The following is a 24,968-nucleotide window of genomic DNA, read 5'->3' as shown; positions in this document are numbered from 1 at the left end:
ATAGATGGGGTGAGTGAATTTTAAACATATGTCCATTAGGTAGCATTTAATTAATATCATCTTTTACTAAGTGATAGAAAAGTGAGAGTCATAAGACCAGTGTTCAAGGCCTGGCTTTGCCAGCCAGCAGGTAGATGACCTTAGGCAAGTCACTTACCCTATTGAGAGCTTCAGTTTCCTCTTTTGTAAAACAGGGATTTTACTCATTTTATAGGATTGTTTTGAGGATTAAATAAGATAATTTTAGTTATAAATATTAGCTATTACTATTACCATAATAATATTAAATATAATGCAAAGGAAATAACCAAATGACTAGGAATTATTTGTAAGTCTTTCTTTATAATTATAAAATAATTATGTTAATATTAACAAAGTCGGATTCTATTAGGTGAGTCCACTGTTGGAAATACTGAAGTCACTAGAACAATGCACATATTTCATAGGGCTAACACACTGCTTACAAAATCACTGCTCTGGTTCTCTACAAGTACTCTTCTAAGAGTAGTTTAGAATGTATTTCCTAAATTACTTAGTTCGTTAGAGAAAATGAACTTATCCAAATATATAATCAACTAAACAGCAGGAATTTTTTTCAAGTGTCTAAGAGAGTCTTGTTTCTAATGCACAATAATGCAATTCATGTAATGCCCCTGAGGTTTCCTAGAGCAAATAAATGAAATTCTAAAATTTTACTGTAAAATAATACATTGAAGACCTTATCTTTGATTCATTTCCAAAGCCAACATCAACCTAACGCATTTATTCATTAAATGTCTAAATATCTACCATGACAACATCCTGTCTAGGTACTGGGGGCACATAGTCTCTGTGCTCAAGGGATAAAGATTCCTATTAAAGGTAAAGCGGCAAAGAAATGTTACCTAAATTTGCCTGTGCTTCTGGCATGAAAAATAATCAGCCTTTGAGGCGTGGCCCACGGAGCTCATCTTCTTTGCATGGACACTAACAGACCTGCCATACTTCTCATCCCTAGGCCTGCAAAGTACAAAGCCAGCAATGAGATGTCATTGTCCTATCACTCACCCCCAAAAGCTCTCAATGGCTCAACTCAACTAAGTCTTTCTCCTTTACTTTCTTCCTTCACATCATGACTTTTGCACATTTTTATAATGATCTTTAAATGAGTAAAGTGATCTGGAAAAAATATTTTTTCAGTTTTTATTTCAATAAAACAAGAGGCAACACTCATGGTATAAAGTACTGCATAAGGAGAACATTTACACAAATACACAAAAATTCAAAAAACTAAACTCCAGTTTATTTCCATAGCCTTAAAAAGGTAGGGAACACATAAAAATATCCAAAGTCATAGTTTATTCTTCAGGAATGTAAATTCTAAAAATACAATTAGAAACAAGTATATTACCATGAAAAAATTAGTATCACCACATGATTAGAAGTAAAGATAAGACGTACACAATAAGCTCCATATAAGAGAAAGCAACACTATGTGAAATAGGATCTTGAGTTTACCAGTAAAAACTTCCTATTAAGACACATGTACTCTAGAACTTTACTATAAAAAACACAAAAACATCTTCCAAAATGTTCACTGCTAGTCTCTTTAGATATGCACAAGTTACAAAGTACAGAAGACAACACATTTATGCTCTCTGACGAAGAATTTAACAGTATTAAACATAAATCTGAATAACTCGAAGTACTGAGTGTAATTTTACTAGGCAACACATCTAAAAGTATAAATTCATGCTCATTAAAGGATTAAAGAGTTTTAATTTTTCATCCAAAGATTGGGAAGACACTATTACACATTAAACTCTATCTACAATGTTTAAAGTACCCTCAAATTATTTTTCTAAGAGGTTTTTAAAAAATATTATTTCAGTTACATTATTCAGCGTACATATTGCCTTGATGTGTTCCCTTTAATAAAGATTTATTATGCCTATAGACTCAAAATGTTAACTTGCCTTATTTTAAATATTTGTTTAAAATTATGTCTGAGTACATCTTTTCTCCATAATTTAAGTTTTAACACTTCAGTTTTATTCTCCCAAAATAGGCAAAATCCCTTAAAACTGGGATCATTTTGATCTATTTTGGTTTTAAAAATATATTTCCCTTTTATTTAACTTTTTAAAAAAATGAGTAATGTTTGCTGAGTAATTGCTTCACAACTGAAAAGGGCAATGAAATATTGCTTTTTCAAAACAAACTTCAGTCATCATTTAAGGACTGAGAATTTCTGCTCTTCAAGTCTGCAGAGTTTGCCTTAAAAATTTCCGTGGTGGTAGACAAGGGACTCCAGGGTGCTTTCCTGTGGCTTCAGGGAGAGGAGGGAAGACATTTGCCCTGGATGCTCTGGGACATTCCCTTGAAAAGCCTACTTTGTTTCTCTCCCCATTTGGATTCCAAAAGGCTAGTGCTGGCTCCAGTTTCACTAGAACACCCTAGGAGGCTGGGTTTTCAAGAGTGATAGGTTGGGTGATCCCAAGAATCCCTAGAGGTTTAAAATTCGGAATGGAGCTGCAATTTTTGTGTGGAATCCTTCTCATGATAAAAATTTTATTCTGGACACATAGGTCTGTGATCATCAACATTTTTATAGGAAAGTGACCTACAAAAGCTACCCAACTTTCAGATTTGAAGAGAGAGAGGGGAGAGAGTAGTAGGAGTAATAACAATTGTTGCCACCGTTAATACTATCCCATTTTCATAATTTCTAAAAAACTTTCAATGTATTATCCTTATTTGAAATAGTATCAAAAGCACTATAAAAAATGTCATTATTAACATAACTCCACACTCCAAAAAATCAACTGGTATGAATCACCTGCAGCAAAGATTCGGAGCCACCCCACTGTGTGAGAGTTTAGAAATTTTTATAAAGAACATACAAATGCAAATTTGTTGTGCATTGTATTAAAGGGTGGTACTCCTTTTCATACTTAAAATTGCAGGCATTTACAGCTCTGATTTCATTTAAGGTTAACAAGAAAAGTACAAAATGTTACACTTTTATTGCAAAACTAAATGAGGATCATTAGAAATTTAGAATTAGAGGCTTAACAAGCCATGTGCCAATATTATTAAAAATTAATTAGCTGTCAAGAACAATGAATATTATAATGATCTAGTATCTGACATAGTTGATCTAGGGTTGTGTGAATTCTAAGTAATATGTTTGCATTCTGACACCCTCATCTGAAAAATGTAATGTGCATAAAAATCACTTGGGGATCTTGTTAAAATGCAAATTCTGATTCAGTAGATCTGAAGTGGCCATGAAATTCTGCATTTTTAACAAGATGCCAGGTGATGTCAATCCTACTTAATGGTCTCAGACCACATGAGTAGCAAAGGTCTAGAAGAATATCAAAATAAGATTCCATTACAGTGGCAGAACATTAAAATCTGATCTCTCACTTGTGCCAGCTAATGTTTCCTCAAACTTATTCTGTGTTTCCTAAGTACCTCAACTTGCTTAAAATGCCAATCTTTTAAATTAGTGATTAATATTAATAATTTCAATACTGTTAATAATTACACATATGGGAAATTCTCTGTTAAAGAATTACAAAAGGACAACAGGAAATTCACAATGTCATTTTACAAATATTTTAAATTGTACACAGGATTCCTGTTAAATTAATACAATATCAACTTTCATCGCCTGGTTGCCTTACAGTTTTTGACTATAAGCTATGCCAATAGACCTTATTCCATTCTATTACTGGGACTAAAAAAATCAAATTAATTTATGTTAAAACTCATATTGTATTCAGGGCTACTGAATGAAAACTAGTTGATGCTTTTTGAAAACTTAGTTTTAAACTAGTAGCCAGAGCAGTTATAGTCAAAATTGAATTCAGAGTATAAATGTTTTTGGCACTCTTCAAAACATACAAATTTTTCACATATCTTTCCTCTTTACAAGAGGAAAACACTAGCATGCCGTCCTTGTGACTGCTGTACTAAAAGTGAAAGAGCCCAACAACTGGACAGCTGCTCAGGCCTTCCTCTCTAGTCCACTGTCTCTCAGCCTCAGCTCTGCTTTCTCTCTCTCACTCCAAATTATCACTTAAGTATACTTGCTTTACAGGGAACCTCAGCCATAGATGAAAGGACTACCACTAGCAAAGCTAAAGGTCACATAGTCCCCTATAGCTACACAGAAGTTTGTTTAGCTTCTGTCATATCACATTTTTAATTTTTATTCTTTGGTTGGGAGATAACAAAATTGATTATTCCTTCTACATCATAATATGAACATTTAAAATAGGCCTGTTCACAACCAAGAAACACATTTCATTTTTTTCATATTTTAAATTTAAGAGCACAAACAACCCTAAATTAGTTAATATATAAATGTCCTTTGTCCATAATTCACTACCTTTATCTTTTTGTGACATTTTATGGATGAAAAATTTATCAAATTTCCTTCATTTGCAGCCAAACAATTCAATGTTATATAGTTGATACTGGTATCTTGAGAGCTGTGTTGCAAGATTTACAATGATTTCCAGGAAGTCTTCAATGATGTGTGCTCTGAATTATAGGAATCCAAACTAACTAGGATTTCCAAAGTCCAGCAGCAGGGTAAATCAGCTTTTCAGCCTATTACACCTTAGGAATTGAAAGCAATCTTTACCTGCTAAATCCAGATCAAACACTTCAACACACCTACCAGCAATCTGATTTTTGATATAAAAATGTTCTAAAGATAACAGAAATGCCCCTTCTCATCCCCTGGAATCATATAATACTCTAGGTACTGAGTTACCAGGCATCTTCCAGTGCCTTGACCAAACTGTTCTAATCTTAAAGATGATCTTGTTACAAACATTTTCATCAGGCACTTTTCATACACATCATTTTTGTGTTTTCATATGCCTGTTTTTCAGACTGGCTTCCTGACTGCCCAGCTGTAGAATTCCTGGAGTTGTTCCTCCGTCCCATCCTTTATAAAACAGTTCCATACATGGAGACTCCCTTTGACTCTGAAGCCAAACACACAGTCACCAAAACAGGAGTTATTAAAAAAAAATAACAACAAATCTCACAACCTCACATCAGATATAACCAACTTGATTAGACAACCTGCCAAAATTTATTGTCACACTGATAATCTTAGGGCAACAGTAACAAATAAGAAAGAAAAAAAGACTCAAACCGAGGGGAAAAAGTCACAACCAAGAAATAACAAACCCATATTTCAACTTATTGCAACCTAGACATTATTCCCTTCATAAAGTCAAGGGAGCCTTCAGAATTTAAGACGTCGGGGCTCCTGTCAGGAATATGGATGAAAGACTCAGGGCACTTTCATAAAGAAGCAAAGTCATATTTCCAGATTCACTGGTTATGGGAGAAAAATATGTCACAAATTAATCTGTGGACAGAGTAATGCTAATACTAGGAGGTCTCTGCTGACCTGATTGATGCTTCATTGGAAGTTCCGTTCTTTCCGAAACATAAATAAGCTTTTCTTCTTGAAGACTACAAGCGGAAAACCTATTGGCATCTGTCCCAGTCCCACAACCAACAGCAGATGATGGGTTGTGTGGGACTGTGACACCGCTGACTTGTTCAAAAGATTTACTAAATACAGTCGCTGCGGTCTTAGCCAAACCATGGCTGCTAGGCTTAGGAAGGGATTGGCTGGTTGTTAAAGTAAGTCTCTTCAAAGAGAGAAGCTCAAGATTCTCACTTTGGGCTCTCTGAGTTTGCTTTCGAGCAAAGTGATCTTTGCAAGATTCCCCTGTAGTTTCTTTCTCTTTTCCTCCAGTTTTGCTTCCTCCTGACCGTCTCTGGTTCTTTCCTACACTTGGCTTGTTACTAGAATTGTGACTACTGTTTGATAAACCCGACTGGCTGGTACTAGACGCAGCCCTGGAATAAAATCCCTCGTCAACTTCAGATATTTCCATCAGTTCTTCTTGACCTGTTAATTCTGTATTTCCTAAACAAAGAAATGACAAAGATTAATTAACATTAAGTATTTTAAGCAATTATTTTAAAATGATTAATACCATATCAGTTATACTTTGAAAAATTAAACTTTAGCATAATTTCATAAGGCAACAGATTACAGAATAAAATCAAATGATAAATCAAAACATTTATTCTAAAAATTGTCAAAAATAGTTCATTGTAATTAAATGACAGTAATTTAGAGTGTATTAAACAAAAAGCATGCCATAAACCACACCCCACTCTGTTTTTAGAAAGAGTTCTCCTATTATACATGCAAAAGATCAGAAATAATTAGAAAAATTAACACATAGTAAAACTAGGGTAAACCCTCCCCTGGTAGCAAAGCTATATAAAATCAAAGCTCTTACTGAAGAACTTTTTAAAAAATGGTATCTGAATATTTTAAAGAGATTATTTTAGAAGGTTGCATTCTACATTGTAGATTATTTTACCAAATTAAAAAAAATCTAGACTATAAATATCACAAGCTGAAACTTATTAAAATTTTATATACATTATCCTTCAAATAAAAGATGGCAAAAATGCAAAGATGAAAAATAATTTCAGATCTTAAAACATAAGCAGAAAATTCTTTTGGAAGCAATTTTCTGCCTCAGTTTTCATAACAATTCACTCAGAGACAGTATAGGTATGACCATTCCAAATAGCATTAAGAGTCATTGAGAAATTGTGTATAATTCATGCACTTGGATTATTAGATGACATGCAAAATTTTTGTGACTGTGCAACTGTTGCTTAGCATGCATCAGTGGCCCTTTGCCTTGAGATACCTTGGAGTGCAGCTATAAAGTGCTCTGCTAAAACTGTACTCTGCCAGGTGAGTTTATTCCATCCTCCATCATTTTTCTTACAGATTTTTGCCTCCTGATCTCTGGCAAGCCTTTGCTCTCAGTTCTAGGATCTGTGGCTGTTTCCTGCACACCCTGTATATGCTGAGCATCAATCTCTCCTAGTGTTCTGCCTTTTTCCCCATTCCCGGTTCTCTCTCCGGCCACATTTGTGACACTAATCTCAGGAATGACAAGGATGCCCAATTCAGTAGTATCATTATTGTTGTCAGGTTGCTCTAGAATTGAAGATGATAAGACAAAATGATGGCTGAAAACAAAACAAAATAAAAATGCGAAACAAGAAAAACAAAAGACCCAAAACAAATATTGGATGACCGAATGTTATGAATTAAGCCAAATATTTGCACTGTAGAAATTTCCATATTTACAATACTCTGACAGCACCAGAGAAAATAAGGTCATGTTCTTTAATTTTAAATGACAAAGAAAAAATTCACAGAGCATCAATTCATGTTCTGCATTTTTCATCATGTATTTCACTGGAATATGACACAATTTTTTTATAAATAAAAATAGAATTTCTATTTTTTAAGATAATATTGTGACCACCTGAACTTAAGTCAAGCCTTAGACAAATACTCAAGGGCATACAGCCAAAACTGTAGCCCTTGTCAACATTAGAAACCAAGCTACATAGGAATTCTCCTTTGTACACTTAAAATTCTATTTTTTTAGACTACATTGAGACTGACTTAATAAACTATGATATTTGGGAAAATTCTTACTTATGAATAATAATATAGTAATTATTATTATTACTACTATTAATATTATTATTAATAATGTCACAGGTATAGTTTTTGTCTCACATACCCATCCTCTTACATATTAGTAAATATTAATGTGGCTATGATATAATTAAGCAGTCTAGTTCTTCAGACTCATATTAATTTCATAAATTCAGGATAGCTTGTAACAGTTCGTTACTACACTGGAGAAAACTTAAAATGGATTTGGAAAAATAAATTGGCTGTCAGTCCTTTATTGTGAAAATGGCCATGTAAATGAAACAAAGAAACAAAACTCCTAACAAGTTAATACCTATAGACATGATATTATTCTGTCTTAAATCACAAAGGCATGATTTTATTTAAATCTGTCAAGAAATTATCTGTAGTAAATGGAAAACATAACAAATATATCTAAAATGTGACAGTAGTGAGACAAAATTCAAAGCAACATAAGACTATGTAAAACACTCTTTAAAAAATGTAGACCACAAATCTGCTTGAGCAACATTACCTATTATTTTCAAATATTTTAGTGATAGGATTAGCAAACTCACTAATGGTGCTAAAGGCTGAGAAACAGTAACAGGCAGTAAAAGAATGGAAGCTAAGCCGCATATTCCCGTGGTTCCCTAACTTTGCTGTGCATTGGTATCACCTGGGCATCTTTAAAAACTGCTTATTCCTGGCTCCCACTCCCAAACATTCTGCTTTGTAATTGGTATGAGTTATGACCTGGGCATCGGGATTTTTAAAAGCTCCCAGGTGACTAATGCACAACAAAGTTTAGGAACCACTGCTCTATTCTGATTCTTTCAAATTTTGAAAACTTAAAGGTTGTTAAGGGTGGCTCAGATACTCCATACACAGCAGTGATATGCACTTCTGGAAGTCTTCAAGGCTTCACGTTGTCCGGTGTTGGTAAGTCAATGCACTAATATAATCATTTCCCCTTAACTTCGTGCTTCATAAACTTTCGAATAAAGGTTCCCTAAATGAAAATTTTATTTCCTAGATAGGCCAAAGAATGTTGGTGGGGCAGTAGTGCACTGCTGCTTCTGGGTGCTCTCTAATAAAAGTTGAATGAAACTAAAAAGTTCCAACCAAGCCTATTCCCAATTGCTAACAACTGTCTTCAAAGTGAGGGCAAATAAATTCTTATTGAGGTACATGCCAGAGGCCACTGCAACTGAGAGTAAAATCACCATGGCACTGTGGGGTGACAGCCAAGATTTGTCCATTTACATTACAGAAATTGCTTCACAAAAGATCTATTAAAGGGACCTTTAGTCCAAAGAAAAAATCGTAATCTTTGAAAATTATCCAGATATAAAAAAAGCCAAGGAATATTAAAATTTAAATAAAATTTTAAAAGAGAAGCATAGGTGACCTAATAGAATAGAGGACAATACTACTTACATTGAATGGCACTAAACAGTATTTTTGACAGTGTTCACATATATTATTCAATCATATTCTCAAAACAATATATTAGTGAGCCTCTGAGATAGGCAAATTGACTCCCATTTACAGACAAGGAAACTGAAGTTCAGAAAAAGGTACACAACTAGTCAGTGGGGAAGCTAACCAGTGAAATCTTTTGACTTCAAATGTCCATGTTCTAACATACTATTAATTCTAGCTCTTCAATTCATTAGAATTAATTTGAGTTAAATATCCACTGACATTCCACAATTAGGTTTATTTGCTTAGATTCCTGGTCATTTCATAAAAAGCAAATAATTTACTTTGGCTGAACAGAGAGCCAGAGCAAATAAAAGTCTGGAAGAAAACCTAATAAAGTCCTAACTTTTAAGGTTAGGTTGTTCTTTTTTTAAAATTGGGTTTATTTTTTAAAAGATGCCAATGAAAGTTATCAATTTAAAGTGGTGCTTCAATGATGCAAGTTTAGAATTTTGCGAGAAAAACCAGAAAATGACAAGAATATTACATAAAGCAGTACCAGAAAATTGCACTGCTAATCACATCTACTGGAATAGTGGTAAAGATCTGCAGCCTAAGAAGTAATAATATTAAATTAAAAAAAAAATCATGAAATTAAATGGCAAGTAGAAAAATAAGATTATATGTTTTCCCACAAGCACAAATCTTTGACTAATTAATTGATACATGTTATCACTCAAAAATGGTAACAATGGCAGACTTTTAAAACTGCTTATTGAATTCATAAAAAGAAAAGCATGTAATTCTGTACAGAGCTAGAAAGAACAGAAACATAATTCTCAGGAAAATTACAGAATAAAGAAAGATAATTATGTAACCCAAACAAACATTTGTTACATGATCTTGCTTTCTATTATCTCTCCGACTGCTTCCCTTACATAACTGTGACCCAATCTCCCGACCCACACTATCTAACTGGTCCCCTGGTTGTTCTCTAGGCCTGGAATGCTCTTCTCCAGATGGATGGCTCATCTCCTTACCCGCTTTCAGGTCTTTTCTCAGAAATTTCCTTTACAGTGAAGCCTTGCCTGGTCAGCCCATTAGAAGTTTCAATATTCCTCATATTTCATATGCCCTCTTCACTATTTTGTTTCTTCTTCTTAGCACTTATCATTCTCTAACCTACAATTATTTATTTATCTTATTTACTAGATGTAAGTTCCATGAGGGCAGAGATTTTTATTTTTGTCTAGTCAGTGCTATATATCTAATAATTGGAAAAGTAGCTTGTGTATAGTAGACACCTAATAAATCTTTCATTGATAAATTGAATGAATCTCCTATTATGAGATGAAATTATTACTAGAATATAGAAAAGTGAAAAAACATGCAGAAGATATGACATGAGAAATGTAAGCTGGGAATTTGTTACTTGACTGAATAAAAGAAAAAAATAATAATTCTAAGAAGAATTTTTAGATAGCAAAGGAAAGCAAAGGCTGTTTTAGAAAAGTGTAGAAGCCATCTCTAAATGTAGGCTTAGCAAAATTCTTAGTAACATAAAAAAAAATCTGTTTTCAAATCTATAGTTCTTCTTATTATGTTATCCAGAGGATGGCATATACAGCTAAAGAGTAGAATTTTTTTCTTTAGGAAAATTATATAGAAGTGCTTTAAGGGAGTATAAATGCATAAGAAAATGAATTTTATTTTCCCCAGAATTGAATGATTTATGCAAATGGAGTAATAATTAATCCACACCTATAAAAAATACTTATATTTGACTCAAATAATTCAAAAAGTTTGAAAAAGATCCAAAGAGAAACTTTTCAGGGAATACTTTATTTGTGTAACCTCTACCTGCATAAATAGATAAACTTTTCTTCTAATGCAGAAATGAGGAGAGTTAATACTTTTAATAGACAATTCCAAATTGGTTCCCAAAGGCACTCAAATCATTTCTCACTAAAAAATTTCTTCCAGCTTTGTGAAAAATGAAGTGAAGCAAATTGCTTAAAACTGACCATGGAAGTTGTGATTTCTCTTAAATGTAATCCTGGAATCTCAAATATCTATTCCATTATCTTATGTCACTCACGAAACTATACTGGCTTTTGCCTTTATTTTTTTATGCCTGCTCTATTTACTAAAGGTGATAATTTGAGTAAAGAAACAATGTATTTATTCATAGGATTCACACATCTTAGGACTCAGACTACTTTTATGAGTATAAAGCAGTCTGGCTATGACACAGGGCACTTACAAACTTATTTGTGAAAATAATGAAATAAGCTGAAGCTTAAAAAATAATTTATACTTGAAATATCTACATCATATAATTTTTGACATTAATTATGGAAAATATTTTAGAGTAAACCTCAAAAGAAAGTCATGCACATTCCATTACAATTTATAAGACACAGAATTTTTTTTTTTGATACAGGGTCTCACTCTGTCACTCACGCTAGAGTGCACTGGTGTCATGATAGCTCACTGCCTCATAGCTAACCTCAAACTCGAGTCCTGGGCTCAAGCGATCCTCCTGTCTCATCTGAGTCAGTCACTGGGACTTCAGGTGCATGCCACCACAGGCAGCTAATTTTTTAGTTTTTGTAGAGACAGGTCTCATTATACCCAAGCTGGTCTCGAACTCCTGGCCTCTACTGATCCTCCTACCTCAGCTCCCCAAAGTGCTAGGATTACGGATGCTAGCCACCATGGTCAGCTAAGATAAAGATATTTTCAATGCCATAAAATACCTGAACAAATTCATAACCTTTAAACAGTTATTTTATGCTTATAATTTATTCTGTTCAATAGAAGAGAAATGTTATCTATATTTATTAAGCTATTCCTTGCAGTGTTATTTATAATAGCAAAAAATGAGAAATAATTTAACATGTTAGGAAAATGGTTAAGTAAGTGACGGAAAATCAAATCAATGTGGTATTATGTAGCCATTAAAATAACTGGATTTACTAGGAGAACTTGGGAAAATGTTTGACAATATTAACTAGACAAAAGTAAAATATTAAAAAAATTTAAATATGGTACAACTATATACACAACTATATATACACATACAGAAAAAACTAAAATGAAAACTCTTTAAGTACTGGAATATCCTTTTACCCAGTTTACTATCATGTTGTTAGACTGTTCTTCAATAAAACAAGAAAAGAAGGAACAAACTGCTCACTCTATGTTATAAATTTCTTTATTATTCATTACTCATTCATGCATTCAGGTATAATTTACTGAGTACCTATAATGTGTGTCAAACATTGTTTTAGGTGCTGGGGATACAATAACCAACAGGATAGACAAAGACTGCCCTCACGATAATATGGGAACAGAGCTCACACCATAATATAAAAACTAAGTAAACAAGAGAACTTAAATAGCAGAAAATACAAGGAAGAAAACAAGAATAATGGGAGAAAGTATGCAGGGCAGTAGGGGATAAAGGCTACTTTAGATGGGTGGTCCAGGAAGACTTCTTTGAGGAAGGGATATTTGAGCTGAGATTTAAATGATGAAAAAGTGCTGGCTACACAACAATCTGGAGGAAAAGAGTTCAAGGCACATTTTCATCATTCAAATTTCAGTTCCAATATTCCAAATAAGTAGACAAAGCCCTTAAGGCAGAAATGGCTTAGTATGTTGAAGGGTTAGAAGGAAGAAATCTAGTGAACCAGGTTGAGAGTGGTCTTAAAGCGAGGTCAAAGCAGGAAGCAAGAGGTCATATTACCAGGGTCACATGTGCCATAGTACAGAATTTGGATTTCATTCTGATTGCAATGGATAGCCATTGACGGGTACACAGATATTTTTTATCAATAGAAGTCACATTCGTGTTAACAAAACATTAAGCATAAAGTGTGTGCCAAGTTAGAAAGAATAACACAGTGACAATGCTCAACCTGGGCCAGTAATTCACAAGGCAGATTAGAGGAAATGAAGCTGCTGCAGAAACACAGAATAAGGACCAAGCAGTTAAAGAGCTGCACTCTGAGCAGATACAGAAACAAAGACTGAGATGTCGAAATCTGAGTCCTGAAGTGAGAAGTAGACTTTCCAGGTAAGAAAAGAGCAGCCTGGGCACACAGAAAAGCACAGTCTCAAACAGAACAATTTATTTAGACACACTGGTTAGGACCAGTTTCCTTAAGTAAAGAGCTGTTAAATCTTTTAGCTTTTGTTGCGTATATAGGGAATGATAGAATTCTCCTTATTGCAGTGGATTCAGTCACTCTCAATAACATCTTTTCTCATCTCTACTAAGTCTCAAGTTTAAAAAAAAAAAACCCTTAGAGAATTGCAACATACGGATGCTGTTGGATCAGGTGAACACTTTATACTTATTAAAGATCCTTATGACCAGACAGACAGGTCAGCAACACCTATTACAAATTTATAAAAGCCCATTTCTTCCCTGGTGTGCAGTGTGCAGCAAATGCTCTTAAAAAGGTGGAAGGAGGAAGGGCACTCAATAATAAATAACAATAAATAATAACTTCCTTAACTACAGCAAGAATTATATAAAAGGCTTCCTTAGTAAAAACGTAGAACACAATAATTTACAACAAGTATTTTTGCATCGTAAGACCAATAATGCTGAAATATCTTGCTTCTCTTTGTAGATTTTTTTTTTTTTTACTTTATTTTACCTGGAAATAGAATAAGATTTTTTGTTTTCTTCAAAAATTGTCCAAGCCAGGATTCTGTATAGTCTTTCCTCTCTTAATGTTCACATGTGTCAAATGTACCAACATATTTTAGCTCTTTGGTTAATATGTCCTTTTTCCTTGAGTTATCTAACATTTTCTAATATTTTATTTTGCCTTCCATGAGTATAAAGCTCCATATAAAAAATGCCAGTTAAAATTCATGTAATCCTCGATCAGAAGAAAATGCTTATTTTTGGTCCAAGTGTTTTATCATGTATTTTAGGAAAGAAAAATGTGTTCCTCAAATAGCATTTTAGAATCTGAAAATAATGAAGCTTCTCAACATGATATTAAAACATTTATGACTTTTTATAAAACAGATAATTTTTTTGATTTTCTAAATTTCCTTAATAAGTACAGACTTTTAAAGTAAAAACACAAGCATTATAAATTTCTAGTTGCAGATGTAAAAATGATTACAATAGCCAATTCTTTAGAGTTTCTACTTTCATGTTAACTTGGTATTGCGATAATGGGCATTAAAACAACATTTTCAAAATCCTGATTATAATTGTGATATAAATGTCAGATAACCAAAATTAGAGTACTGTACTTCAGGGCTATGAAAATTACAAAAAAAAAATCATTAAAATGATTGTTACTATTATATAACATATGTACACTTTTGTGTTTAATACTACACTCAAACTAAACAAGTTTAAATCAAATTGAGAAAATCCCAAGTTTCAAAAACTTACAATTTTATGACAGGACTAATCAATCACAGAACCATTTGAATAGCAGACTAGCTAATAAAAATCTATTAAGAATACAGTTATTGGTAGCTAATAAAACAAATTAAACAATTCTTAATTAATAATCAGCCTTTATGTACAGCTTTAAAGTATACCAAATGCTTTTCACTTACTTATCTCATTATCTCACAAATGCACAAGTGGAAAGAATGGTCGGCAGCAATAAAGGATTGGAATTTCACTGGATAAGCCTTTTTATTAAATAACTAGTTGGCAAAAATTATAAGCACTCATAATCATAACTTAATTAGGGGACTTTTATAGAACAAATGAGTGGTATTTCAATAACTATTTTAAATGAAAGAAGGAAAATTGCTGACATTGTTCCAAGTATTGATAATTTTATAAAAAGTAGAAGAAGAATGAGCAATAATGGTGGTGGTAGTTGGGGGAAACAAACAACACACAGCAATTAGATTTGCTCTGGAAGATGGGAGGGAGTGGAAAAGTATAAGACAATAACTAAGTATTGCTTGTGTGCTAGAATCTTGGGGTGTTGAAGAACTATTAAGGGAGTTAAGAAAAGGGGCTCTTACAGCTGAAATGGTACATGATGAAGACAGATTTAGAAGCAACATTTAAGAATGACTATAGAATTGAAGCATAATTATAAAGAAATACTTTCTAAAGTAAAATTGTAATTTTATTATTTTAAAAATAGATTATTTTTACTAACTTTTATCTTATTTTATTTTTTATCTTATAATTTTACTAAATTTTATCTTATTTTTCTTATTGGAATTTCCATTTTGATTCTTATCATGGTCATAACCTATTCATTCTTCTCCAACCTTATTTAATGTTGTTTTTTTTTTTTTTTTTTTTTTTTTGTTGAGACAGAGTCTCACTTTGTTGCCCAGGCTAGAGTGAGTGCCGTGGCGTCAGCTTAGCTCACAGCAACCTCAGACTCCTCGGCTTAAGCGATCCTACTGCCTCAGCCTCCCGAGTAGCTGGGACTACAGGCATGCGCCACTATGCCCGGCTAATTTTTTCTATATAGATTTTTAGTTGTCCATATAATGTCTTTCTATTTTTAGTAGAGACGGGGTCTCGCTCAGGCTGGTCTCGAACTCCTGACCTTGAGCAATCCACCCGCCTCGGCCTCCCAGAGTGCTAGGATTACAGGCGTGAGCCACCGCGCCCGGCCTAATGTTTTTTAAAGTTTATTCTATTATTATCCTCCTCAAATTGTATTTTGCTTTCAAATTATGACTCCTAGATAGCCCTCAATTTGTTGGTAGCTTGAAAATTTAGGTTTGCAAAATACACCTTTGCCTCGAACTATTCTCCATCTATAGACTAAATGAAACTGTATGTATAAAAGAATTAGCAATATATAAAGCTATTAAGTCTGAAATTATGATCCTAAAAAGTCAAAAGCAGTAATTCTACACCGTAATTTTATTTTCCAAACATATGTATTGACAGGGAATTATAAAGCCATTAACAGTTTCTCAAAGATTTAAACACAAAGTTTAAAAAGTTTGAAAAACACAGAAAGTTAAGCCATGTCAGTAAAATATTAAAATAATCAAGTGACCAGCCTAGGCAACATAGCAAGACCATGTCTCTACAAAAAATTTAAAAATTAGCTGGGCATGGTGGTATGCACCTATAGTCCTAACTACTTGGGAGGCTAAGGCAGGAGGACCACTTGAGGCCAAGAGTTGTTGTAATGAGCTATGATTGTGCCACTGCACTCCAGCTCTGGGAAACAGAGCTAGACCCTGTCACAAAAATAAAATAAAATAATATAATCAAGTGAAAAGTGGGGTAAATCAGCAAACATGCTATTACTCCTCAAATAGATCTCTCCAAAATAATACCTCAATTGAAATGAAGCTTTCTTTAAAAATCATCCTATCTAGTTGCTTATGAGGATGCACTGTCTGTTCAAACTTTAAATTACAGGGCTTTACAAATGTACCATTCTAGTGCAGGATATTAATAGTGGGAGAGGCTATGTGTGTGGGGTCAGGGATATTTGAGAACTTTCTGTGTTTTCCACTCAGTTTTGCGGTGAACTTAAAACTGCTCTAAAAAATAAAGTTTATTAATTGAAAAAGAAACATAGGGCCAAGCAAATACTAGAACTGGTCAAAACATAATTCTAGAAATTTGAGTTGTTATTCAACAACAAGACCAAGGCAAGGGATGCATGTTCTTAGATGCGTGAAAATGTTAAGGATAAAGTAATTTTTTACCTTCTATTAGTACATTTTCCATTAAAATAAGCTGTGGATAATTCTTTTTTTTTTTTTTTTTTGAGACAGAGTCTCACTCTCTTGCCTGGGCTAGAGTGCCCTGGCGTCAGCCTACCTCACAGCAACCTCAAACTCCTGGGCTCAAGCGATCCTCCTGCCTCAGCCTCCCGGGTAGCTGGGGCTACAGGCATGTGCCCAGCTAATTTTTTCTATTTTTAGTTGTTTGGCTAATTTCTTTCTATTTTTAGTAGAGATGGGGTCTCACTCTTGTTCAGGCTGGTCTCAAACTCCTGAGCTCAAGCTATCCTCTCGCCTTGGCCTCCCAGAGTGCTAGGATTATAGGTGTGAGCCACCGCGCCCAGCCAATAATTCTTAATGTTAAGTAAAAAATAGCAGACCCATGAAGCTTTTGAGGGAATGGTGGAGATATGGGTGGAATTGGAAACACATTTACAGTTCCATCAAATATAGAAACTCACACAGCCATAAACAGAACTTCCATTCTACAGTACTATGCTTCAGAAACATGGGATAAAAAGGTTATTATGGTTCACCCTGGAATCTACAGGCCCATTAACATTGTTGCTAAAGAAATGCATAAATAAATTAAATTTTGTTATATTAATAGTTTATACATAAATACAATAAATATTGTTTATATACAAATAAAATTAAATTGAAAAACCTATTTATAACTTGAGAACTGTCTATATATTTAAGAACTACAGCAAAGATACCTATTTTCCCCACAAGAAGCCAGTGCTGGCTAGAAAGCCTAGGACAATAATGTGTTCAAGTAGGAAGCAGGACCATGAGGATGGAAAATAGAAACATTTTTAATTCAGCAGAACATGGTAACTTAATGAAAAATACTACTCTAGAAAGGAAAGCCAAGACTACCCTAAAAAGGGAGAAGGCAACCTACCTGTAGAATCTAATAAGAAGGACTTTAGAGTAGGAATGTTTTAGAGTCCACTGGATAAAGGGAATTCACACTACAGAAGAGTGATGAACAAGGCTACACTGTATTCTGTATCTGCTCCATACATGTGACTTGCTTTTCATAGTTCATATTCTTCCATATCCTCATCTGGAACTTTTTTATTATCATAAACAGGATTTGCCCAAGTGTTAGAGTTGTGAAGGGGGATGGGTGATAAGAAGGCTACTTTAATGAGGCGGCAGCCCTAAAACACAAATGGCAGCCAAGCTGGAACCTGGAAGATATGTAAGAATCTAATACACACAACATATTCAAGTAGCCTTTTCTCTTGTTTTGGTAAATTTTTCCTATAAAATATTTCTGGAAAAATGGCTTCCGTTTTATTGCAGGGTACATATCTCCCTCTGTTAAATGCATGCCTGGACACACACACACACCCTCTCACACACCCACATGCACAAACACAAGGGAGCATCACAGTTCACATTTTTAACTGTAGGACCTACATTTTTCCTCCTAATTCCCAATGTATCTACCTATTAATAAACAAGAAGGAAAGTGGAAAAGAAATGAAAATTCTTTCTTGCATTTCCTGTAGCTGCTATTGGGAGCAATTACGGCCACAGTGACCAATATGATCTGGTTCATTGCCTCTGTGCCTGTTTTCACACATTAATGCCAGCACAGAAAAACTGATTTTGACTCTGATCTTAGGATATCTACCCACATATCTAGTTAAATGATTTTCCACCTATAACCTAGCCCCATTTAGTAGCATGATTTTCATGGAAGAAACTGAAGTATGCTTAGACTTTGTATGTTTTAAATAGTAGCATAATTTGCCTTGCTATTGACAAACATCACCACCTCTTTTATGCCTTCCTACAGGTCTTCCAAGAATTATCACACTAACTTTAAAAAAAGATCAAAAATTATCACTGGGAAAACTCCATAATTTTATTGCCTTTCTTTTTTGACATACAATCTCCTCGATTCCCTTGAGTGAAAACAATGGCAACTGTGCTCATCATTAACTTTCTATTTTACCATAAATAACATCATTCTTCTCCTTTCCCATTTTCTCTGCAGAGATCATGAGGAAACTAGAACTAAATATACCAAAAGGAACTACCATTTTCATCTGAGTTCACAGGAAGAAGAAAACAGAGAATGGATTTTGTTTTACCTCTAATACATGTTTGCTTGGGGCAAATTAGTGGCCTATTATTAATACTTCCCATGAAATGGTTACCCTCTAAGGAAGATGACAGTAATCCCTTTCTTACACTGACTCTTGCTATTGCAATAACTTCTAGATATGAGGGAAGTTATAAAACATATGAGAAATTAAATAAAGAATAATAAAAGAGAAGGAAGGAAAATGGGAAAGCATTGACAAAGCCATGGTGAATGAAATTAACTTCCAGTAAAATTTTAAAATAATAAAATTAAGCAGACAAGAAGAAATATTAACATATAAGAAAATCTTGAAAGAAAAATAATCTTGAGAAAATAGAAATGTCTAGTCTTTGATCAATACTATGGCATTCTTTTCCAGGAAATCCAGGCAAAATGTTTAAAGTCCCTATTAGCTGTTCTACTTCAATATGCAAGTTTACAAGTTAATCAGAAACATTAATTAAGGAATATTTGCAAATATGAACAGAAATCCAAAATGTATGAATAATTTAAAAATGCATTTTCCTTACTCTCCCACTCTATTGAAATAAAATTTAAAAGCCAATACAATTCTTAAATAAATTTTTGTTTGTAAGTATAACATAAGGGGCTCCATTTTTCTTGTTGCCTATTGCTCCTGGATAATGAGTTGGGAATTAAGGGTGACACTACAGCTCTTTCTTTAGACTAGTATAGTAACTGTTTACTAAAGTTTGAAGTTACAGCACCAAGTACAGAGAAAAATGTGAAAGAATTAATAATGCTCTAACTTGAAAAATGATGTATTCCTTACCATGTCTTTTCCACCTATGACCTCTTATTGACATGCTGGTTACTGCATTTCTTGATATTCTAGAGGAAGTTGGTGTGATTTCAACTTGAATACACCTTGTACCTTCCTTACTAGATTTCATGGCACCATGAGGCAATGAAGCCTTTATTGCATTAGCAACCTAAGAAGGAAAAATATAGTTTATGATTGACATTAAAAGATATATTATTTTACCCTTACATAAAACATGATGCTAAATGCTAACAGGTTTATATAAAGAATGTTCTTTCCAAGGTATTTCATAAGATGATACATAAATCCTTTAGAGTAAGAAGAAAGAGCTCAGAAGGAAACTCATAGTTAAAAAAAAATGTAATTAATGAAGTTAAAATTTTCAAAAATTATATTTCCAAATGCTAATTAATAAGTACAACTAAAGTATTTTTAAAGAGAACATTCTTATAAGTTAAAAAGACTATCAGATATCTAGGAAGTTATTCTAACAAAATTTTCAAATTTTTATATATACCTTTTTAAATTATAAAATTTTCCAAGTATAACAAGAGCATGAATCACTGAGTATTAATGACATATTAATGAACCATGAATGGCTACTTCTCAATTTATAGTTCTAGGTTGAGAAATCATAAATTATAAAATTTACGTAAATAAGTTACTTACCAGCAATGGCTCTGGATATAATTCTAGCTGGGCTCTGTACATAATATCATCCAATGCTTTTTGAGCTAGATCCCATTCTCCATTATAACTATAAAATTAGAATTGAACAAAATATAATGAGAAACTATTTATCTTTACAGAGGAAAATAACAGATCACATTACCATAGTGTTTAACATTCCACTCCTCTTAAAAATGTACTTTTAAATCTTTTAATCCTTTCAATTGTATCTAAAAGCCTATTAATGGCAAAGAAAATTTTATGGTTATACATTTCTTCTCTAAAGAACATGACTATTTATAGAACAGAAATCAAAAAAGCTAAGGCAATTTCAAAGCATTTTATCCTTCCAAAGCAAGTCAGAGAATAATAAATTATATACTTCAAAATAATGTTCAGAACACTTTATGGTCAAATTACTCTATAACTCCCACAGTTTTTAATGAGAATCTACAACTACTGTGGCTTGCAATATCCTGAGTAGTTATTTCTTTACATTTTGATAGTCATTTAGAAGTATACATGATGTATGTTGCAAGTAGCAAAGAGATATGAGTGGAAAAGTGTGTATGTGTGTGTGTGTGTGTGTGTGTGTGAATTATCAAAAATTTGCTAAGCCCTTCCTAAAAATCAGCTAAATGAACAGAGAGATAATGGCTTAGTCATCTGCCAACAAAATAAAGAGGCATTAATTACATCAAGAGTGTAAGTGAGGCCTAAAAAATTGGAAAGAGCATTGCTCCCTAAAAACAAGACAAAGCCAAGTAATCCTCAAAATCATAACTTCCCATGAATCCATCAAAGAGCTGAAGTTACAAGGCATCGAAGTAGCCTGAACTCTAAGGGTGGGCAGGTGCCGCTAAGGAGAGATAGACCACAATACAGTGGGTAAGAAGAATTCAGCTAAACTTTTTAATAAATTCATAAAAACCAAATTGCTAAAAGCTAACTATGGGCTAGCATGAGATTACAGAATCTCTGGGAGCACATATATGGGGAGCTTATACCCATTCACAGGGTCTTCTCCATATTCACAAGAAAAACTGGAAACAGGGCAGAGGACCAGAGAAAGCTGCCCTAGGCAGTACAGGCCTGAAGGAGTAGAGTGGCCATTCACATGGAGAAAGCACAAAGACCCAGTCAGACCATTTTCTTACATGGAACAATAGTTTTAAAGCCTTTGGGGAAAGAGCAGCAAACTCTTTCACCTCCAGGACACAGGTGAAGATCAATTTGGCTCTGAGGGTAAGAAAAAGAAAAAAAAAAAAAAAGCCCTCATTCTACACTGAGATCACTAGAGGTCTCTTACTACTGGAGGAGGGGCATGACTACTCAGAAATTTCCATCCCTGAGATGTAGGGACACGCGGTCTGCCTAGCACTGAGGCCAGAACAGGACAACAGAGAACACTACTTCCCTCCATCCTCCCCCCGCCCCCCCGCCACCTCCCTAGCCCCGCCACCAGGCTGGTATACACCTAGAAACAAGCAACAACACTCTACTGCTAGAGGAGGGGCAAGAACATGGAGAGAGACCCTCTCTGAAGTGCAGGCATACAGAGAAGGCTGAAAGCTGAGGATGAAGCAGGAATATTAAGAAAAACCCTTCAGCAATCCAGCTCCCACCCTATGTACCGAGTAGCACTAAAACGATTTGAAGTGGGTGGTGCCCTAAAAGTAACCATAGCAATAACAAAACCCAACCGCAGCTCACTCCTGCCTATAATATAGCTCCACTAGCAGCCTAAAAGAAAAGAGGCCTGCCTATTTCCTGTCATAAATAATATTTACCTCAGTCTCTACTGTGCTACCCCTGAAAAAAATCATAAACAAGCAAAAATTGCAAAGCACACAAAAAGGAAGAAAAAAAAAAGCCCCAATCAATAGAACTAAATTCAGAGATGATCCAGATGTTGAAGTTATCAGGGAAATTAAAATAACTATGATTAATATACTAGAGGCTAGTGGGAAAGATGGACAACAGGTGTGAACAGATGGAGATTTCAGCAGGGAGATGGGAACTACAAGACAGTCAAATGAAAAGGCCGAATATAAAACATGGTACAGAGGTAAAGAATGCCTTCAGTGGCCTCATTAGTAGACTCAATGTAGTCAAGGAAAAAAACCAGTAAACATGAAGATAGAATATATCAACAGAAATTACTTAAACTGTCTTTGGCCTGAACACACCTGATTTTATCTGATCTCAGAAGCTAAGCAGTGTTGGGCCTCGTTAGTACTTGGATGGGAGAAATTACTCAAACTGAAACATAAAGGAAACAAAAAGGTAAAATAAAACAGATCAAAGCATCCAAGAACTGTGGGACAATATTAATGGGCTAACACAGGGATCAGAAAATTTTTTCTTAAAGGGCAAGACAAGTATTTTAGGCTTGTGGACCTCAGAGTGTCTATCACAACTATTCAACTCTGCCACTGCAGCACAAAAGCAGCCATAGACAATACATAAACAAATGAGTGTGACTATGTTTCAATAAAACTTTATAAAAACAGGTAGCAGGTCAGATTTGACCCGCAGACCATAATTTCTGCCTGCAGGCAAGAAGCTTATAATCTACCAGGAAAAATTAAAGTATCAAGTAAATATAATGCAAAGTACAGTATGACATGAGTAATAAGAGAATTACAAAGTAAAAGATAGGGTCCAGAGAAAAAATACTATTACCTAAGTCACTAGGTAAGACTAAGTACTAATAGAAGAAATTAATAGTAAGTTAATAATGAACTATTTCTGATCAAAGAGGCTCTAAAATGTTTTTTTAAGAGCTAAAGTTTCCAAAAATGGAAAAAGATATTTATTGGAGGAAAAAAATCTATTTGGAAATTATAGCCAAAAAAAGTAATAAAGGGACTATCAGTATATTTAAGTGTTACTAATTTTCATTGTCCTTGAATTAAAGAAAGATGATGAAGTGTTTTAGTTGGTTATAAATTCTTCATAACTTGTTTTAAATAATAAAACTATTATTAAGATCTTGATTCATATTCTTTCACAAAAAATATGCTAATTTTTTTATCTATCAAGATTATAATACAGTGACAATAGATTAACAGACTATAATTTTCCAAAGAGATCAAAGGTTTACTTTATATATGAGCTAAACTTACAAGGCAAAATAAATTCCTGTTAACATTTGTACCATGAATCCTGAAGAAACTGGTATCCTGCTATTTATACCTTTGTATTTTCTTACATGTTGTCGAGGATATCCACAAACACAGATTCTAGAAAGACCAAAATAAATATATTTGTAAAATTAGTAAAACTTTAGGTAATTTATTTTTTAACATTTATAAGTCAACAATGTACTAAGTCCATTTTCACAACAAACCTATAATCTATGAAACAAAGAATATTTCCAAACAGAATATTTGTCTACAATATTTTCCTAAGTTACACTGGGAAAAATTTATAAAGCTAGAAGCATGTCAATAAGTAAGTTGGTAAGTGAACCAGATTCATTTATTGGTTGGTTTGCTAAATTTGGTCAATTCAATTATTAATAATTTTTTGGCTACCACAAAACCTATTACATGGAACTTGGCACTAGTTGTCATAAATACATCTGTGGTATGATCCTCAATTCCTGATAGAGCCCTTGACACAAACTGCAGGATCCAAAAAACTGCAATAACATAGACTCAAATCTCATACAGTACACCATAATAAACTTTATAAAATTCTTAATGTTTAAAAACCATAAAAGAAATAAAACATAAGGAAATAGCTATATACTCTCTGCATGCTGCCTAATCATAACACCAAAGCTAGAACTATAAAGAAATAGCAATAGATTTTATTAAATTTTTTAAAAGAAGCTACCATTAACAAAATTGAAATGTAAAGAAATATTATAGTAAGGAATATTTAAGGAGTACTAAAGTTAAGGATCATTTATTATAGTAAAAAGGAAGCCATGTAAATATCTAACACAGGAGACCGGTTATATAAATCACTAAGAGAATACTATGAAGAAATTAAAGACAATGTTTTGAAAGTCTATTCAAATGACAGGGATAAAAATTGATCAAAACAACGTGCAGCACAATATCATTTTGTAATAAACAAACATGCATATGTTGTGTGTCACCTCAAAAAGACTATATACAAAGTCATCATTATCTCTGATCTGTGGGATTATAGACCTATTTTCTTCCTTACATTTATATACATTTTCTGAATTTACTATGATTAACAGGTACTATTTTTAAGATAAACAATTAATTTCTATTTTAATATGTAAACTTATTAGAAAATAGCTGCTTTCTCGTAATATGCTGTGGTTGATGTAATACAATCTTACTTAATAGAGCACTAGCCAATAGGCTGGAATTATTTACCCACTCTCCCTATGCACTCACTACCTGGAACTTAGAATTTCCTCCACTCAATGAATCTAAGCCTTCACTTAAAAATGTCCAAGATCATCTCAAAAATATCTCCCTAAGAATGTCATTAATTCAAAGCAAATTAATATAAACTCATTTGATATTGAAAGGATCTTAGAACTCTTTAGAATCAAGAGTAAAAAGCAGAAAAACTGAGAAAAATTTGCTGCATACAAAATAAAACCAACTCAAATTTTGTTTGAAATTATAAAAATTTATGCCCAAACTAGAATAGAGACTCCTCTTACTCTTATTATCTAAAGAAGCAAACTTAGAAAATTTTACTTTCTTACACCTTATACTTTTATGATAGGGATGATAGTAAATAAT

General features: G+C 33.5%; 1 protein-coding gene across 2 annotated transcripts in view; it reads right to left on the bottom strand.

Moving 5' to 3' along the window:
* Nucleotides 1-3,055: 3,055 nt before the first annotated feature.
* The window catches only part of HYCC1 (hyccin PI4KA lipid kinase complex subunit 1), a 70,838-nt gene continuing 48,925 nt past the window's right edge, over nucleotides 3,056-24,968 (bottom strand). The window contains exons 8-12 of one of the 2 annotated variants that reach the window (XM_069461250.1): nucleotides 23,358-23,474; nucleotides 20,230-20,317; nucleotides 19,570-19,729; nucleotides 6,753-7,048; nucleotides 5,890-5,947 (exon numbers count right to left, since the gene is read on the bottom strand). In XM_069461250.1, the coding sequence (XP_069317351.1) occupies nucleotides 6,780-7,048; nucleotides 19,570-19,729; nucleotides 20,230-20,317; nucleotides 23,358-23,474 (634 nt within the window). In that variant the 3' untranslated portion in view covers nucleotides 5,890-5,947; nucleotides 6,753-6,779. Of the gene's footprint in view, nucleotides 5,948-6,752; nucleotides 7,049-19,569; nucleotides 19,730-20,229; nucleotides 20,318-23,357; nucleotides 23,475-24,968 lie in introns of both variants that reach the window. The other variant, XM_069461249.1, reaches the window with a different exon arrangement.

Source organism: Eulemur rufifrons, chromosome 29 (assembly GCF_041146395.1).
Source record: "Eulemur rufifrons isolate Redbay chromosome 29, OSU_ERuf_1, whole genome shotgun sequence".
Lineage (NCBI taxonomy): Eukaryota > Metazoa > Chordata > Mammalia > Primates > Lemuridae > Eulemur > Eulemur rufifrons.
Note: the sequence above shows the minus strand (reverse complement) of the source record. Positions and strands in the feature narration are given on the sequence as shown.